This window comes from Styela clava, chromosome 1 (assembly GCF_964204865.1).
Source record: "Styela clava chromosome 1, kaStyClav1.hap1.2, whole genome shotgun sequence".
NCBI lineage: Eukaryota > Metazoa > Chordata > Ascidiacea > Stolidobranchia > Styelidae > Styela > Styela clava.
Genome location: NC_135250.1, coordinates 22,471,347 through 22,492,210, shown reverse-complemented (window position 1 = coordinate 22,492,210; position 20,864 = coordinate 22,471,347). Strand labels below are relative to the sequence as shown.

Below are 20,864 nucleotides of genomic sequence, written 5' to 3'. Positions count from 1 at the left end.
TTCCCTTTCCCGTGAATTTACTAACTAATATATTTTCTTGTAGTTGGGCTACTTCATTCAAGTTTTTATAATATAGCGTTACAGAAGGACGATTTGCGGTTACATGAACTATGCTAAACCAGCAGCACAGTACTCATGCATGCTCGGTAGTGAATGTTGATGTTCAACCGGTATGTTTATAGCATATATATTTGGTAAATGAATGGTATTTATAGCATATTATTTGTAAATGGATGTTACCGTATATTTCCACAACACACAGAATATAAATCTTATAACATTTATCCAGACTAGCTTAGAATGATTTACATCGTCTTCTCTCTATCGAAAGATATCGGAGTAGTATTTATACGTTGATCATAAACCTTATTAAATACTGTAAACGTGAGCTCGTGATTCACGTTATAAACAGAAATTCCTATTATCTCAACAAGGGTAATTAGGTACATCGTACGGATGGGAACTTAGATATAATTCTTTCAATCAGTGCCAAAGGTCTTGAGAATATAGATTTTAATTTGATAATGACTGGGTGGAACTTGTTATGTTCTTAAACCTGGTGTAATTTGATTCCTACGAAAGTCTTTGTTCGAATTTTGGGAAAAATTAACTTTGTCATGATGATTTCAACATGAAATGGGGTACATTTGGGGGTTAGTTGCTATATTATCTCCCCATCTTACTAACTGGAAGTTTAAAGATTTGGCACCCTCTAATAAATTGAAAATATATAGAAAAATACAATACACAATGCTAAAATTAATGATATAGGTCAAAAAAAATATTTAAATGTATATGATCTATAATGAGACAAGACATTGAAATAAACAGGAGGTTATAGCAAAGGGTAAAAGTTGTAAATTAGAATTACAGAAGGATGGCGTATTTTTATTTGAAAAATTTTGGTTTGGACGGTTAAAACATATTTTCAATTTAATGTATTTCGCTAAGTTAAAATACTTATACTCGCCTTATCGCATTGTTACGATTTTGTAGACCTAGTTGGTCAATATATGCTTGTCCCATGTCGGGAAGAAAAAACGCATTTTTAAGTTTATGCCATCTCAGGGCTTTTTTGAAAAAATAACGCTTTTGGATACAATTTTTGTTAAACGAGCTTATTATTTTACCGTTCTATATGACGGCTTTGTAAATAATTAAAAGTATGACTCGCTCGAATCTACTTTTAGAGAGCATTTTAATAATAACGAAATCTATTTAATCGAAAAGGAATGCTAACCACAATTATTCAATAATATAAATCTCTTTAAAGGTATTTGAAATTAGAATATTCAAAGTTTTACCATTAAATAATTTATAAAAATTGAAAACCGAATAAAACGCCATGTTTATATAAGGAGAAAAAGAAGTACTTTACCTTAGTATTAGTGGAAGAATGAAAAATGTCTGTCTCAATGAGGAGAAAAACCTGCAAATCATGAAACAAATTGTGGAATTACATGCTCCTGATCTGTATATCCATTAGGTAAGCGCGACAATTTCTCTATTGTTCGGAATAGAGCGCGTAATTTACAGTAAAACAGTCCATATAGTTCATTGTTTTCAACAGTTCGTTTTTGATTAGGTTTTTCACCTCGAACATATGTCATGTTCTAAAAGAGTTCATTTCGATCGATGTTCAATACAGTCCATATTCATAATTTTAACGTTTCCAGAGTCCGTTACCATAGTTCAACTGTTTTCAATTGAGATTATTTTTCATAATGTTTTTCATTATTTCGACTTGTCAGCAATTTGCTACTTCAATCGTTGTTCCAAGCAATTTGAATCTCCCCGACGTTCGTAAGTTGGTCGAATTTGATTTTTGCACGTTTTGTAGAGACGGTTTCTCGGCACTTGTTGAAAGCTTTCGCTTGGTCTGTTTTTTGGTTGATTCCGTCCAATTGTTGCTTGTCCTGGTTGTTGTCCGTTGATCTGGTCCGTTTCAAAAGGTTAATTCAAGTCGGTTTTGTCACCATTTATGGCATAAATGGTTGTTTGTAGATTGGTCTGGTTTATGTATTATAACCCCAGCATTGACTGACAATAGTTTTGTCTTGCGTTCGTTAACTCGAACTGTCTATCTGTCGATAGCCTTCGGCTGTAGTAAGGAGACGTTTGAAAACACCTTATGAGTTTATTGCAATTCCGACAATATACACAGAAATACAATGTACACACAATTTGATCAAATCTAGTCTGATTAAAACAAAACACGTTGCTGGATATATAGCTTTCTACCAAGCAATTAAAATAGAATAAAGAAACAGATTTTTACATTAACGATTAAAGAATCACGCGTCATTCCGGTTTCTGGTTAGCTTTCGGTTCACTATAATCAAACATTATTAAAAGTGTTTTCTTGAAGTTCATTACTAGCAATTAACTTGTTATTGCCAAGTCACCGTGTTCCTGGTCACGTACTTACTCCAATTATGAGATGTAAAAAATTGTTCTCAAGTGGACAATTTGGTTTTAACAAGATATTTCGAATTTACGTTATTGGAATATTACTGGAAATAAATTTTATTTTTACATGGGATGGCACCGAAAGGCTATTAAATCTTGAAATTGGATTTTGAGAAATTGATAATTGCTATAACGGGAATAATTAATTTTGGTTTTCATGAGTTTCTCACGAATTGGGCCAATTTGGTGTAATTTTGTAGTTACATAACAACTAATTGGCTACATAACTCCCCCGCAGGAGTTCGGAGAATTCTAAGGATGCAATTTGGGCTGAGAAGGCGGAAATGACGTGCTGTTTTCATGAAATTCAACTAAAAATAAAAAATAAATTTTAAGCTGTATAAAGGAAATTAAATATAGTTATTCCTGAGATAGTTATACATGAGGTATATTATTGTTATAGGTATTGATGTAAATGCACAAAGTATTTAATTCTTCGTAAAACACATGTTAGAAAGAAATCATGTTAAAGTATAATATATATGTACAATATGAGCATTGCTATTCGACTAGTCTGCCAGACTAGGGTATAAGTTCGAATTTGATCTATTATTGGGATTTGGTCTGGATTGATATATTTGACCCCCCTGATCTTGTCTATTGTTTTGCACAAGAGGTTGAGGTGGTTCAACAGGGTTCACTTGTTCCCTGCGAGCAGCCAAGTATTGCCGAAGCCGTTGTATTCTAGGAAGTCCTTCATCTCTCAGTTTTGGGCAAAGTTTCTTGATAAAACAAACGGTCCAAATAGTGGCCCAAATGAGAGATAAATGGAATAAGAGCATATAAATACCTGATAAAATTGACGTCTTAATGAAGGAGAGGGCATGAACAAAAGTGTCTTGCACTTCATGTGAGATAGCATCAGTATCAGTGTCTGATGTGCTATCTGCATTAGTTAGGGTTTGCTCACTTAATATTCGTTCTCGAATAAGGTTAATGTGGCTGATTGATAATAACATATTATTAATATCATCATAACCCTGGTGTCCCCTTGGTAATTCGTTATATGCTTCATTGTAATCGATAGGATTAAAATTGTCGACAAAAGGCTTGAATGTGGGTCTCAGAAATTTTACATGCATATCCGCATGATTTAAAGTATAATTGACGTAGTTATAGAACCGACCGTCAATTTGAAACGTAAATATACGACCAGGCGTATAATTTTCAAAAAAATGAATACCCACATAAGCGTTAGAATCAGGGAATATTTGTGCAATGATCGTTTCATTGCTATTATTAATAAAGTGCACTAAAGGTCGGGTAGCATATTTACCCTGTAAAAAGAGGTTCCTAAGAACGGTAACGTTAATACGTTGGCATTCAATTTCGGTCAATATATCACCCACGGTGATAGCTGCTCTGTTCCCACCTAGTAACTGACTTAAGATCTTACCGGGGTATTGTTTAGACAGGAGTTTAATATTAGTGGTTAGAATGCTTTCAATTTGGCATTCCAAATAATTAATATCTGCTGTCAATTTGTTTATTACCTCGGAAACCCTATCAGTGCTTTCTTGAATAAACCCAATTAGAGGAGAAGATTCTGAAAAATTCTTTACAGTATAATCGTAATTAAAGGCGGGATATTTAAGAGTAAAAAGGGATGAACCATCAAGTGCAATGCATTGTTGCGTTTCGAATAACAAACCATTATTGGTACAAAAAGTATCAGACTTAAAACATCTTTTAACTGACTTGCCACATGAACCCCAGTTATGGATTGATTGCCCAAGTTTTGGAAAATCTAGGCGGTAAATCTGATTAGAAGAATTATAATGTAAAATAAGTTCAGTAACAGTTGTTTGGTATTGAGGGCAATCAATTAAAGGGTGGTGTTTCCATCACGTCGGGGTCACCATTTATAGCATATATATTTGGTAAATGAATGGTATTTATAGCATATTATTTGTAAATGGATGTTACCGTATATTTCCACAACACACAGAATATAAATCTTATAACATTTATCCAGACTAGCTTAGAATGATTTACATCGTCTTCTCTCTATCGAAAGATATCGGAGTAGTATTTATACGTTGATCATAAACCTTATTAAATACTGTAAACGTGAGCTCGTGATTCACGTTATAAACAGAAATTCCTATTATCTCAACAAGGGTAATTAGGTACATCGTACGGATGGGAACTTAGATATAATTCTTTCAATCAGTGCCAAAGGTCTTGAGAATATAGATTTTAATTTGATAATGACTGGGTGGAACTTGTTATGTTCTTAAACCTGGTGTAATTTGATTCCTACGAAAGTCTTTGTTCGAATTTTGGGAAAAATTAACTTTGTCATGATGATTTCAACATGAAATGGGGTACATTTGGGGGTTAGTTGCTATATGTTAAGCGTTGGTTCACCCGAGCATTGCCTCCCCTGTTTACTTCTGTAATATTGGCCAATCGGCAACATGTCAATTGTGACGTGAAAATTTAAATTTTAGCAGCCCTTCGATACTATTTTTTACTCTGGCAGAGTTGAAGCAGAATTTTATTAAGCATTTAATATGAAAGTTTGAACAAAAAACCTATCTGGGTAACATACAATAAAACCCCGAAAATTATATTGGAGGCAGAATAGGTGATTTTGTCCGTCTTCGGAGTTAGTTCAAAGCATACTTTCCCATTAGATTTCTGAATTCTGATTCTAGTATTTTAAAAACATATAAAAAAAAATTCCATTCTGAGTAACATATAAAATTAGTAAAATATAAAAAGAAACTGGACATTTTTGATAAAATCAGACGATATACAACGATTGCTTTAATTATGATATTAATACAACAAATTAAATGGTATATTTAGTTGCGTGAATAAGCATCTGTTGTGCTGTAAACTGATTCTTGACTGTTAGAAGGCCAACAAAACTTAAGTCATTTTTTTTTAAAGAGATTATAGTTTCAAGTCACTAGGTGATGTACAGAGCAGGAAAGTAGACATTGGAGTGGATAAATCTTTATACCTATATACTTTACCAATGGAAATTTTAGATGCCAATTTCAAATTGTTTACTTGTTTCAAAATTTTGATTCAAAATGTTTGAACACATGCTGTTTAAAAACAATTTTAGTCTAGTCTATCGCAGATTTTCGTAAGTCTTATTTTTGATTACTCCTACAATCCAAAACTCCTCGGAAGACCAAAGTATCGTTGAAGTATTTGATTTATACCTCAATTTCGAAAACACAACAAAAAATTGACAATTAGCTCGTAAAATCACGAAAATGAGGTGATGTTTAAAGTTATGTATGAGTGAAAAAGTGTCTGTGGATGTTAAAATTTCAATTGTTACGTCACCTCCGATAACTTGCTGATTATGGAAAAATAAACAAAGAAGTCGATGCTTGTGGAACACCTAGTGGACTTGATGGACAAGGGACAAAGCTAATGTTAATTGGTCGAGTAAATTGTCAAAGAAATGAAACGCAATTTTACATATGTCGATATACAGCGTACAAGGCTGATCCTGATCCAACATATGTCATAATTAGAGTTCAACGTTAAGCAGTTTGATCTCGCATGATCGCTAGCATGCACTGTAAATATCATAAAATAGGTTTACTTTATTGAACAATTATTTTAGGATAACTTAGCAAAATCATGCTTATTTATAGAAATATTCATAAACAAGCTAATTATATCAATTTTGGCATATTCATAAGCTTCGATCGTTATTTATAAACAATGACTAATTTCGTAATATGAATATATATATATCGTAAACATTTACGCACTGGTACAAGATGTCAGGAAAATGGCTTATCTGATTAAACATTTACCTGGAATATGCTTAAAGACAAGCAAAAAAATATGTTTTTGTGTATTTATAGTAAAATCTCGCAGGTTATTTATAAATAATAATAATACTTTTAGCATCCTATCGTATTTGGTTTGGGCATTGGTACAAGCTGTTGGGAGAAAGAGAATTACCCTAAAATATAATTAAAGACAAGTAAACAATCTGTTTTTGTGTATTTATAGTAATATTCATGAATGAGCTCACGATTATTGAGCTTCGTTTGTTCGTTATCACCTGATCCATAAACAATGGTAGGCCTACTACCTTTTCCATCTCGAATAATATCGTAAACATTTACGCACTGGTACGGGAAGTTGGGTGTACCAAAAACTGGGGTGTACCACATGAATTGGGTTACTAGGGTGTACCAAATAATATAGGGACTGGCTGGTAAATTCTGGCCACTATATAGAAGTTACCGAGTAGGCTACTGCAGTGTTGCACAAAAATCTGTTTCGATACTCGTCAATGGTTTCTGCTCTCATAAAAATGACGAAAATAGAAATTCTATTAAAGATGTGGCTACACGAATGAGAAGGGCATTCAAAACAAGGATATTATATCGCTTTGTACAATTGACTAGTGAAATGCAAGAGCAACGTTCACAGTGAATAAATGATGAAGAATTTTGTCGCTATAAACATGTATATATATCTTCTAAACATTTTTGACCGATTAAAAATTAGTGATATATATATATAAAGGTTCACTTCGTATCCAAGAAGGGAACTATTTTTTCTATTAGTTACGCACTGGTACGAGTAGGAAATTGTTCGAAAAGAGTTGTTTAAAAATATTTGTTTCAAATCAAGTTTTCCCCCTGTTTTGTTTAAAATGACTGTATTATTTGATTTTTTTGTATTGAAGAGGTTAAAACTAAAACAAGAACAATGTATACAATAACCTGCCAATTGCTGCTTTTATTTTACAGTAAACCCTCGAAACACCATAAATATCGATGAGTTGTCCATACACGCCTACTCAAGCTGGCGGGCCCCTGATCCATTTGCATTTTGATCGTAGTAGGCCCGTGTGCTGTGTTTCATGATTTTTCTTGTCTTTTTTAAAAGCGTCTTCCTGATATCTCGGATAAAAATTTATGTTAAAATCGTATGACTTTGGTGTGGATGCTAACATGGAGATAAAATTACGTGATGAAAGTGAAAGTCTAACGAGCATTTTTTCTTGAATTTTTGAAATTATTATTAGGTAGCGTGTGCAGCCACCAAAACGCAACATTTTGGGCGTAGTTTCACAGCGGTGCAAAGGATATTTCAATAAAAAAAATAGTAAATAGAAAAAGAAAAAATTCAATTAAAAACGAGCCCTTGTTTCAAAACAGGCTGTTTTTTATAATTGATAAAAAACAAAACCATAGGTACGAGATGTTAGGACAAAAGGTATATCTGATTGAATAGTTATCCTAAAATATGATTAATCATTATTTGTATTCGTCGTAACTCGCCTTGGCCTGGACTTACGATAAAATATTGCACTACTGCCTTAAAGTACTACGGCAATCCGTAGACATACTGCCCATTTATAACTAGTTTGGATTCGGATTTTTGCGACCTCGGGATTTGTCAACTTTGAGCTATTATTTTAGCACTGACTGCCAGGATATCGCTGTTAGAGAAAACCCACTGTCTGCCGTAAAATCCCGGAGAGTATAATTCGCAATTGCACAAATTATTCAATCCACAAGCATTACTATCCCGAAATACCGCGGCGATAAAAATATGTGGCAACGTCCGATTATATCGTGTTTCGATTTGTATTTCCCGATAAACGGTAAATTTTCAAACCTAACCTAATATAGCGTGTGTAGGCACATGCATCAAATGTTGCGATTTACAATGTCTAAAAAACATTTCTAATTTGTCGCGGGCCTCCCTAAAGCAAAACATATATAGGGTTTCTCCCCTTCGTTTTAATATTAGTATTTTATATCGCCGCTAAAATTTGAGTTGTGGATTCTCTCCTTTATGGTTTTTAGCATCTCGTCGCCGATGATTATAATGCAATAACTCGTTTTTCACAACAAACTCACAATTCCGTGCGGGAACCAAAAAGTAGTACTTATCGTCGTCTCCATGGAACAACATATGCATAGGTTGATAGAAATTTGTGATTTAGGGAGAATACCGATGTTAAGGTGTCTACGACCCAAATAGCACGTCGCGCTGACGAAAACAATCGGAGATTTTTACAAAATACAAGCGGACGCGTTTTTATGATAGGATTTACATATTTATCGCGGGGGATGAAAGCCGATACGGCTTAGGCATATGGCGAACCGACCAGCGGTTATGTGAACTACTCTACGGCGGCGAGGAGTCCAGCAAGCTTCTCGCACTTAACTATCCCCTCATGGGATTCGAACCTGCAACCAACGCGGAACAATCAGGGATGCGGTGGCGAGCGTATTCCTAACGCTTAGCACGATGAGCCACACCGCCGCAGACTATATCAGTCTTCCAAAAATAGGGGCGCGGGGTCCATCCCGCATTGACTTGCTGACAGCCTTTTCAAATACACAACGAATGGCTCCTCCTCCAACAAAGGCCGGATAACAGTAAAATAACTCACCATCTCGAAGTATGACAACATTGACAAAATATTCAATTAAATACCAAGTTTATTCTCATCATCCGCCCAAAAGACAATCATTTTCAAAGGCACACAAACACCAAGAAATCATTTTACCTGTTGCAACTTAAAGGCAACCAACACAAAATTAAATTTTTGTCCAGTTGTAAAAATTTTGCAAATTGATCACAAGTAAAAAACTGCAGTATTTTGATTTGGGATGTTCTAGACTTGCGATTTACTGTATTAAAATTGAATTATTTCACCACGATGCCAAATTTGAATTTTCAAAACTTAACCCAAATCACTATGCGTAATTGCCTAAGTTTAAAGAAAGAAGGAATTAGATATTCGAATAACCTTAATTGTGAAAAAACACCTTTTTTTGAACAACATGAATTTTGATTTATCAAACTGTCAGAGCGACCTATTTTCACAGAAATTGTAAATATATCCAAATTCAGAGCTTGACAAAAAATAGCTTTACTAACAAATTTTTTGATTTTGTTTCACCCTAGCTACAGCTTTATCAAATCAAAGTTCAAAATCCATAAAGTTGCGATACTAAATCAGATGTCTCGATTGAACTTACTAAATAAAAATCGTCAAGCGACAAAACCAATAAACAAAAAAAAAAGATGACGCTGACACTAGTTCAAGCATCTGTTACTAGTGCACATCTATATTCAACTGGAAAATCTCCAATAGGCTGTTTATTTGATGCACAGAACTTGGGGTTTGGAGCATTCAAACTCATCAAGAACCTCTGGCAGTTTACTTCAAGCGTGTGTGTTTACAAAAGTGGGTAACGAACGTCAAGCCTCGGCAACCTCTTCAGTCGCTTGTTGTACTGCTTTCGAAGCCGCCTTCTTCTTTTTCTTCTTAGCCGCTCGCTTGCTAGTCGAGGTATTGAGCAATGTCTAGTGGTAGCAAAAAGATAGGATTCATAATCAAGACATATTTATTAGTCCAAGATTCTAAAACTTTATTCTCCCATTTACCACTTAGTAAATATCGAAAGTAAAATTTACTGCGATATATAAAGTGGAACAACGCTAGACAGTCTATCCGCAGTGAAAGGTCACCTTGCTCGTCCCCCAAAAATCCTCGTATTCATTAATGTTCAACCATTGCCAATATACAACAAAAACTGCGCAATGGTAAGTTCTGTGGAAGCATAGACTTCCTCAACAATTAGTCGAAACTCAGTCATGTTTGCAAAATACCCAGGAATGGTTCTCTCTAAAAACTGTTCAAAACTTACCGAGATTTCTGGATCTTTTACGCTGAATTCAGACTTGTAACACTCTGGATCAAAAACTCCCGAAGTTATACGAATAGGAGAGTTTGGCATCAACAGAAGAGTGAACTTGAACTGAGCAACAAATTCCCCTGAAAAAAGTAAAAAATGGATACGCAAAGTTAATAGACAGTTTATTACTCCCATTTAACTGTTTTACATAAAAAAAAGGTTAGAAAAAAGTATAAAAAATTAAAAAAAAAAGTTTTAACCTGGAATTCGATTGTAAATTTTGCCCACTTCCGCAGTACATGACCTTATTATCAGTTTTCTTTATCAGGAAAATATAAGAATAAATACTTTCCTCAATAATTAATTGAACTATCCGTAAATGGAAATACGAGGAAAACGTTCATAAAACTCAAATGTCAGAATCCACGAACCTTCTTTCTCCCATAGTACAGGAAATGGTGTTAATAGTTCATGTTTAACGCATTCGACGACTCCCAGTTTCCCTTTCTTTTCATCTTCAATAGCACGTAACGTGAAGCACATTGTTCCGAATCGTTTCTCCACTTCACTAAACAAAGCTAAAAACAACGGAAGAAAAAAAATGAACTTAGAAGAATTGATTACGACAAGTAAACAGATATTAAATTTCAACGGTCAAGAGAATTTGGTCGTCTCACAAATTGTGCGAGCTTGTGCGAAGTGAACAACGCATTTCATAAGATCAATAACCAACTTTTTAGGCATGCAACTACTAGAATGCCTATGTTGAAAAAAGGATCGTCCCACGGTTTTACCCAGTTATTTGTATCGGGCCCTCCTCGAACACCCCCGTTCATACTAACGGCTAAACTATGTAGTCTCATTCTTACCAGTCGTGTATGCATTATGATGTACAAGCCAAGAAAAAACACTCCTTATTTCTTTTTTTTTTTTAAAAAATATGTAAAATTAGGAAATTTTGTGAGTTTTTACCTCGAGATGTCTTCATTTTGAGTTGGTATAAAATTTCAGGATTACGTTTGTAGACAGTGGTTCTTGTATCGATCTCACGTGGCCTTCCATCTCCTGTGCTTACAAGCACGTCGATTGCATAAACTTCATGAACACCAAATTCTGCTTCTTCATGATCTTGTCTATTTCAGGACAAAAATTAAAACAATTAATAACAGTAAAATCCTGTTCAACTGCATGTTTTTTTACAGCAGTAATAAAAATTTCGGTTTAGCGGAACCCCAATGAAACAAAGACTCAAAGATTAATCGCCTCCTATTGTCTGAATTGTATAAACTATAAATATATTTAAAAGCGAACCTAATACTGGCAAAACAAAATGATCTTTAAAGTGTTTAATAATAGTGGAAAACCTAATATGGTAGGTATTTGATTATATTAAAACAACAGAAAATAAAATACCGTATTTGCTCGTTTAATAGCCCGGGCCCTTATTCAAGCAGGGGCGCTTGTTATTTTTAAAGTAAAATTACACACAAAAATACCGGTAGATAAGATCGATCGTTACCATAATTAATACCGTATATTGTCATTTCCAGTTCTCAAGTATGATTTGAACGAGAATAATGAAAATTTTGACTTTCTCTACGCACAGCAGGTACAAATCCGCAAAAAAAAAACTTTTACACCGAGCGGGTATTCAAGCACCGGCCCTTATTTATTTTTATGTCCTGTTCACACGGGCGACTATTCAAACGGGCCCTTAATCAAGGTCGGGCGTTAAAACGAGCATTTACGGTATTATGAACAATTTGAATGGATACTTGTAAAAGTCCGAGACTGTATTGGCGTAACCCTAGTGTGCCGAGGAGCCTCGACTAAAAACCACTGATGCCAACCTACAGAAACAGGATTTGCCTTTTTTCTCATAATATTAGTCATATTTTCAAACATCCATGGACTTTCAGTGGTAATATTGAAGTCAAAATTGTCCACAGAGTTTAAAATTGAGTTTAATGACTCTTTCTGACAGTCTATTAAAAAAGGCTAGCACCTACTACGTTTCATTATTAAACTTTGAATTTCTTGGGGGTTTCGAGATAAAGTCGAAAATGACTTCTATTTAAATCATATATGGCAGACGAATATGTAATCATGACACAATTTGAATGTGGAAGCATAATAATCGATGTCTCTACAATAATTAGAAATTCAATACCTGGTTGCCATATTTTTGAAGGAGGGGGGGGTTATATAATTATCACAACACACATGGTGTCTCAAAAATTTCATGTTTCACTTGTTCCCCCTTGTATCCTTTTCTTCCCACACTTGTCAAACTATACAATTTATGGTAGGTATATATTGTGGGGCAAATAGTTAAAATTGAAAGTAAGCATATGAAGTGGGATTCACTACACTACATTCTGGGTTCAGATAAATATATTAATTTCGAAAAAGATAAGAGTATTCATTTAAAGTTAGATTCGTACTATTAAGACAAGTGTGGTATGTGTGAGACAAGTGGGACATGACATTTTCAAGGCACCCATATACACCTGTTACCACATAACAACTTTTCATAAATATAAATATATCTATTATTATTCCTTTTATATTCTCCGGATTTTGTTCTGTGTGATTATTTTTCTCTTTTTATTGCTTTAATCTTAATGTCTCTAATCGTACCTTTGTTTTTCTGTCGGATTTTGAATGATAGTTTTAGCGCCGTCTATTTTATTTTGTTGAAGTTGATGTGACAGCATCCCCTCTACTGGTTTACAGTCAAAAGATTCTGCCACAGTCTGTATGATTCCTGTAACTTGTGCATTCTGAAAAGACAATTTTATAAAATAAGAATATGTTACTGCCAGAAATATTAAATTGAATCGGAATATAATTATTCATGAATTAAAATTATTCAAATTATTTATAACATTCTCATAATGAAAAAAAACTAGGATATTATACAAATATATTCTCTTTCCATGAATGAGGGAGCATATAGCAAGTATATTTGTAAGCTTTCATTTAATCATAGTCTAGATTTTGCCATAACATGCTTTGCCGCATGCTGCAAGTCAGAACTTTGAAAGAGCCGCAGAATTTGTGAATTTATTAATATTATCGAAATACTATGAACAGAAAAGAAATTCACACAAGAGTCTAATAACAATAAATAGATAAACAAGGCAACTCTGACAACTCTGTTTTCATCTTCGTACTATCGTTTTTTTAATTTTGGACACATCGCACAGTAACTTACTTAGACTAACTAACCGCAATCAAGCTGCAATATCGCCGACGCATCAATAAACATTGACCATTGTGACGAAAGATTTGCTGACTCGACTGACTTAAATTCAACGCTACAGCGATTTTCATACTAAAACATAATTTGTCCTAATTATTGACGAAAACTTCTTTACGACTTTTAATAAATAAAAAAAGTTTACATTAAAGTTTTTCTCTTAGTTAAAATTTGGATAATAATTTATGTTAGCGAGAAGAGCCACAGAAAAAGTCTGGCAAGCCGCATGCGCCTCGCGAGCCGCGGTGTGCCCACCAACGTTATATAGGCTACTGTCTTGTCGGAAAAAGTTGGAATACAATCTGAAAAAAGGTTTTAAATATACCGGTACCCGCTATTCTGTAGGAGATTTTCTTGTACCAAAATTTGAAATCGGTCCATTAGTCGCACCCCACTTTGTGTTAAATAATTTCAATAAATAAACAAATTAGGCTACTAAAGAAATTGTCCTTCTAGAATAAATATAAAACTCACTTTATTTCCTGGCTTCACCATCCTTAACGCTGCTTCAGAACATAGATATGCTGCCATGATGACATCAGCTTTCCGACCAGTAACTGGATTGTCTTTGCTGCTTCCAACGACTAATGTGTGAGCAACAGATCCTATGAATCCATCAATGTGGGTTGCCAGATCACTATATAGAAATGAAAAAGAAAAGAGTATATTACCCAAGGGAGTTTGGTATGATACTTTACCGAAGCCAAAGTGTTATTTATAATCTCCTCAGAGTTCGGAATTAGAGTGGAAATCCTGAAATTTTCAGTCAGAATCCTGAATTGTAGACTCTCAATGGTGATAAAATAAGTCAATATTTTACACAGAAATTGAAAATGTAATAAGTTTATCAAACGCTTTTAACAAGATTGCATATACATATAAGTTTTTGTTATTAAAATTTGATGTTCTCTGGAGATCGGAGCTGGAGTAACAGTCTAAACTTTCTGTAATCCTGCTATGCGAGCAATGGCCAAATATGATTAAATTAAAATATAACAGAAAAATTTTGGTTGAAATTTTAGGTTTTATAGGATTCTGAGGAATTGTGAAAAAAACTACCGTATTTATTCGATTATAACGCGCAAAATTTTGAACTGAATTTTAGGCAAAAATCAATGCTGCGCGTTATACACGAGGTCTGAGAAAAGCGGTATTGAAAATGTGGTTTTAAACATCTGAAACGATGCACATTCCAATGCAGGACGATTTCGTGCAAGCACACGCACATGCGACAGCTCAGCGTGCGTTTGACATTCGTGCAAGCGTTCGATTTCGTGCAAGCACACGCACATGCGACAGCTCAGCATGCGTTTGACAATCCCGCTGCGTTGAGAATATTTATTTGCCGCCAGGTGTTGTGATTCACTGTCATCCTAAAGGATGGATGGATGAGGAGGGGATCATTTTATGGCTCAACAAAGTTTGGGATGCTAGGCCAGGTGCCCTATTGAAGAAAAAGTCCATGCTCGTATGGGACCAGTTCCGATCACATTTGACAGACACTGTTAAGGCGAAGGTTAAAACTCTAAACACCTTTCAATCTGTGATTCCAGGTGGACTAACCTCTATTCTTCAGCCATTGGATGTCGTGTTAAATAAACCTTTCAAAGACAGAATTCGGGAGAAATGGATTGCCTGGATGAAAACCGACGACAAAGAGTTGACTGCTGGAGGAAATCTTAAGAAGCCTGGTTTATGTCTTGTTACATCCTGGGTCAAGGCGTCATGGGAGGGCATCCCAAAAGAAATGGTCATCAAAAGTTTTTTAAAGACGGGCATTAGCAATAGTATGGATGGTACAGAAGACGACTTGTTGTGGGATTCAAAATCAGGGTCAGAAGAAGAGGTTGAAAGTGATGTTCCCGCCGATTGGGACACTGATTTAAACATAACCCAAACAGAAATCGAACAGTTGTTTGGTGAATCAGAGACTGAATCCGATTTTGAAGAGTTTTGAATTACTGTGTGCTTTTAATAAATTTTTGTTCATGCTGTGAGTTGTTACCTTATGTGCTTACCAGTAGTTAGTAGAGAAAAAATAAAAAAAAGAATTTTATACCAATTTTCATTCAAAATTTAAAGGTGCGCGTTATACACGAGTGCGCGTTACAATTGAATAAATACGGTAATAACATTTTAGTGAGTATTACCATTGATTGCTTCATTAGTTGTGGAGAAAGTGATTTCCAGCGACAAGCATAACAACAATAAACTTACATTTTAACAATGTCTCCATTCTTGAGAAAAATTTCTTTCTCGCTGTTCAATGGTGAATAATGACAAACGCAATTGTTCACAGAGATGCATGTTGGGAATCCAACACCTGAAATATAACATCATTTATAGAGAAAAAGATATGAAAAACGAAATTGGTTGATCTATTTCCACTGCAAAAAATATAAATATTCCTGCTTGGATAAAATTGAATTGGTAATATCCTATGATCATGCTTGTTCTAAGGATCAAGAAAGCTTAAATTGTAATTATTACCATTTTATTTACAAATGAAAAAAGTGGTTTTGTCATATGACCTTTTTCGGAATCCCTGAGCGCAAGTCGTGGTTAGATGAGAGTCTCGAGCCAATTCCGACGTAGCGTCAATCACACTGGTTAGTTGAGTATGAGTCAGAGTTATTTGATTTAGATGACTCAAGTCATTTTGAGTATAGTCCAACTCGAGTAGAGTCAATGACTCGGGCCTCCCCAAACCTGCTTCTTGGAGTGATTTACTCATTTTAAAATAATTTTCCTTGTCAGTTTGATTTATAAGCTCTTTAAACCAATACTTAAAAAAAACTTCTGAGACTACGACAAAGAATTAAACAATATTTCATTCAACTGCCTTAAAGCAGAATTAGGGAGACTTGAGTTATTGACTCGACTTGATGCATTATTTATCAGAGACTCGAAGTTACTCGAGTATCTCGATTAAATGGCTCAGAGTCATGCTCAACTCAGTGCTTCGATTCAACTTCTGACCTGGGGCTCAGGGATTTCTTCCGAAAATTGTCGTGTGAAAATTGCTGTTGATATTCGTTACTTTTAATTGGAAAAACAATTTTTTATAATTTTTCATTCTTTTATAATAAATATAAAAGAACAAGCTGACATCACCATAAACATACATAAAGCGAGATAATAGTAATAAATTATTCATTTTAATATAATAACAATGTTTCTTTGCTTTTTCCAGACAGTCATATTTTTCTCACCTTTCAGCATTTCTTTTTCTTTCTTGAAAACCTTTGACGTCTCATCTTCTATTAACTTATCACCCTCTTTACATAATTCAATAGCATTCGCTCCCTCCACGCATTTTGTGATAAGTTTCTTCAATATGCCTAGAGGATAATAGATGATTATAATTTATAAACAAGACTATGAAACGAAAATTTATATACCTTGAGAATGTGCAAAATACCGGTAATACGAAAGTACTACTTATATGTCACATAGTAAATGCTCGATTTTATGAATTATTTAACATTTCCGGTTAAAAAATCGTACAAACAGGTGATTCTATAAAAGTATTATAAAAAATTTTGCTATTACACAGCACTTAAGAATTGTGGAACATTTTTAGGATAGATTTTAAAATACTGTGTATTGAACTAGGTTGTCGTTCCTTATTTGCCTCTTATCCCATAACGATATGTCTGGGTTGTGGAGTCTATATTCATTTACCACCGATTCCAGATAAGGAAAATTTTGGTTCGGACTTTTACTCTAGGTTGTAAAATATTTACTAGGTTTCAGTGAAAAATTTTGGCCACTATTATCACCATTTTAAAGTCTGAAAATCAGACAATGCAAATTAAAAAATTAATTTTGACCCTGATGAATGCCACCTCGTCTTCTGAAATAATGTTGGGCCAAAAGTCTGTAAATCTTTCAATGCTGATAAATGATGTATTGGGTGTCATCCACAAACCTATGGGACGCGGATGGGTCAAAAATCTGTATATCATCACAATGATAAGAAGAATGTAATATATACTTACTGTTCGCCATATCACCAGCCATTTTATATTTGGTGACTACAACATCTTCAGCAATAGTTTGTTCTGGTTCAGATTCGGAGTCCGACATCTTTACTTGTGGTTTATTGTTTTACAGAATAAGACTGAATAATAAATATATATTTATTTGTGAGATTGAATTTTCATGTAACATGCTGTAGGTTGGTAAGTAACTAAAAACAGCAAGGCACAGTTCTCAGATTCCAAGATGTCCCAACATTTGGTTCAGTAAAAAAAACACTCTTCGCGCCTCTGAAACAAGGGAATCTGACATGACAGCATATGCGTCAGAAAGCGTCATGCTTGTGTCGATAGGTCTTTTAAAGTGAGGGCTATTCTTGAAATTATGGAAATGTGCCATACTGAAATATAAAGATAGAAATGTCGAGGAATAAGCATGCAGAAGAATTAAAATGTTATAGTATATACAGATATATAAATTTTGTGTAAATTTTTGTAGTCCATAATGGTAAGCCAAAACTGAGAAAAACCCACTGAACTATACAATTTCTTTGAAACTTTTTTTAATTGTAACCCTGATTTAAATGTCCTTTGGAGTGAGACGCAATATGGGGTCTCCCTAAAACCAGGCACTCGCGAATTCAGGCACTTTTTCAGGCACCATTTCAGGCACTTTGATATTTTTTTATTTTTACCGTACGTCATTGGGATTTCCAATTTACCTGACAAGATAATTAGACTTTAAATAATTTTTTGCATCCCTATATTGCAATAAAACAATATTATTTCCAATTTATTAGGGTATAAATAATTTTTCAATAGTAAAATGTGGCAACATTGATTACAAAATATAGAAATCAGGCACTTGTGAAATTTCAGGCACTTGGTCAAAACCTATTTTACAATGTATCTGATTACTCTAAAGCAAAAAATTAAATATATACACTTTGTATGGTTGAATTTACAATTTTTTGGTAAAATACAATACCGTTTGTGATGATGGAGGCGTGTCATATTTCGCAAGTGCCTGATTTTTCATTTTTCTCGGTGACAGTTGCCATATTTTTTCGCAACAATTTTTCTAAATTATTTGAGTTAGAACTTACTAATCATTGCTTTTTAAAATAAATTCCTAGTTCTATAACAATTTCAGCGTTTTTACAATGAGCAATATTATTTGACAACATATAGATAAACATCGTACTTTTTGGATTTATTTGAAATTGAATAGGAATGATAAAATCTGGCAACTGCAAGCACAAAATACTAAAACCAGGCACTTGTGAAATTTCAGGCACATTGTAAAAAACCATTTCCCGATGTTTTTGATTACTTTAAAGCCGAAAATCCAAATATACATATTTTGTATGACTGAATTTGGTATTTTTATTGTTCAAAACAAGAAGAACTGTCACTGGTAGGAATGTGGCAAATTTAGCAAGTGCCTGATTTTTTGGTTTTGTCAATGGTAGTTGCCATATCTCTATAATTTTTGTCTTTTTTTTATATGTTGTTTCCCTATTGCATTATTGTATAAAAGTCAATGTTTGTATGAGAGCTCCACTTAGCATAAATGGAATTAAACTTTTAACATCAGTATCTACATCCGGAAATCGGTATTTAATTAAACCAATCACGCTTTTGCAAAATTATTTGAATATTGTAAAGTTTGAATGACATTGTGTTGTTTATGGCAACTGTCACCGAGAAAAATGAAAAATCAGGCACTTGTGAAATATGACACGTCTCCATCAGTCACAAACGGTATTGTATTTTATCAAAATGTTGTAAATTCAACCATACAAAGTGTATATATTTAATTTTCTGTTTTAGAGTAATCAGATACATTGTAAAATAGGTTTTGACCAAGTGCCTGAAATTTCACAAGTGCCTGATTTCTATATTTTGTAATCAATGTTGCCACATTTTACTATTGAAAAATTTTGTTATACCCTAATAAATTGGAAATAATATTGTTTTATTGCAATATAGGAATGCAAAAAATTATTTAAAGTCTAATTATCTTGTCAGGTAAATTGGAAATTTCAATGACGTACGGTAAAAATAAAAAAAAATATCAAAGTGCCTGAAATGGTGCCTGAAAAAGTGCCTGAATTCGCAAGTGCCTGGTTTTAGGGAGACCCCGCAATATGATTTGTTGAGTTGGGATAGGATTTACATATTTATCCCTGAAGAGAGGAAGACAGTAAACCATATGTAAAAACCATAGCCTCTTGTCTGGCTACCATTCCATGTCGGGTATAAGATTAGTTAGTTATTTTTTTCATTTTATTTGCATGGACTTTGAGGAGGAAGCCTTAAGCCTTTTTGCATTTGGTACGGTACCGGTATATACAGAAATAAGTCTTCAAAATTTCATTTGTTATAGATATTTTGTAGTTGTTTGCTTTCCTTGTTTCTTAGTTTTACATTTTGCATTCTCTATAAATATTTTATTTTTCTTTCCTCACATTTTTTGTGTTACCAGGTTACAGTTAATCTGCGTGATAATCTCAAATATCAGAATATGTTTACTGTTTCCCCCCCCCCCCCCTGTTACCACCACCTCCAGCCTACTTTTTAATTTAGTTGTTTGCCCAAAGCTGGTTCTGAAGATTAGTTTCGTATTTCTAAATTTTCACTGGCACTGGCATGTTAAAATATAATAAAACTGCTAAAACCAGGCAAACATTTTGCGATATGGTAAATAACAACGAAATCGATGTCTAATGTTAAAATTCACAGGGATTTAAAATTTCGTCACTTAAATTATGGAATATTGCGTTAAAATACTGTCCTCAATACAACAATAAACGCGCTCAATAGTCATTTCCATTACCACGCGACCAATGCACTTATGGCACCACACGTGCCGCCTTTATTCACTGGGCTATTTTTCACGGCTGTGATAGCGGAGAAGTATTTTTGCGCGAAAACCCTGATCGCGACCATATGTTTTAAAATGAAAATATAATACACATTTCCATATATAGGATCTGACAATGTGTTTATGCTATTAGTAAGACATCAGGCTAAATATATAGATTGGGAGAGTGACGTTATTATACCAGACCGTTCGCGATACCAGACAGTTCGCGAAAACGGTTTTATCGAAAAACTCAATGCACAAAAAGGAGGCGGGAAACCGAATGACACGGCCCTTGAAATTTTTGCTATTGTAGGATTTACATATTTTTCATAACAAACAATCAATGAGTTGTCGTATTATCGCGGAAGGGTGGGAAGTCGACAAGATGGGTCAGTCACGTGGCAAACCACGGCATCTTGTTCGGTTATCAGTCTATGTCAGTCTTCATTCACTTGATTTATAGTTTATTATCGACTGTATTGACTATATTGAATTTAATATTACTTTATTTATACTAAGTCAACACTTCATCAAAATATTTGCATGAATGGCCTTGTCCAAATAAAGGTATTTTGTATACAACAAAAATCTGTATTGTTTCGATCAAAGTGACTATAAACTATAGTCTATACTAT

At 34.1% G+C, this 20,864-nt stretch overlaps 1 protein-coding gene across 1 annotated transcript; it reads right to left on the bottom strand.

The window, feature by feature from the left end:
- Positions 1-8,897: 8,897 nt before the first annotated feature.
- LOC120348344 (proliferation-associated protein 2G4-like) lies at positions 8,898-17,510 on the bottom strand. Its single transcript, XM_039418463.2, has 9 exons — positions 17,382-17,510; positions 16,593-16,721; positions 15,598-15,703; positions 13,855-14,017; positions 12,759-12,901; positions 11,091-11,251; positions 10,550-10,696; positions 10,131-10,258; positions 8,898-9,786 (listed from the first exon to the last, which is right to left on the bottom strand). The coding sequence occupies exons 1-9, from the start codon at positions 17,467-17,469 to the stop codon at positions 9,682-9,684; spliced, it is 1,170 nt and encodes a 389-aa protein (XP_039274397.2). The 5' UTR covers positions 17,470-17,510; the 3' UTR covers positions 8,898-9,681.
- Between the last annotated feature and the right edge of the window lie 3,354 nt (positions 17,511-20,864).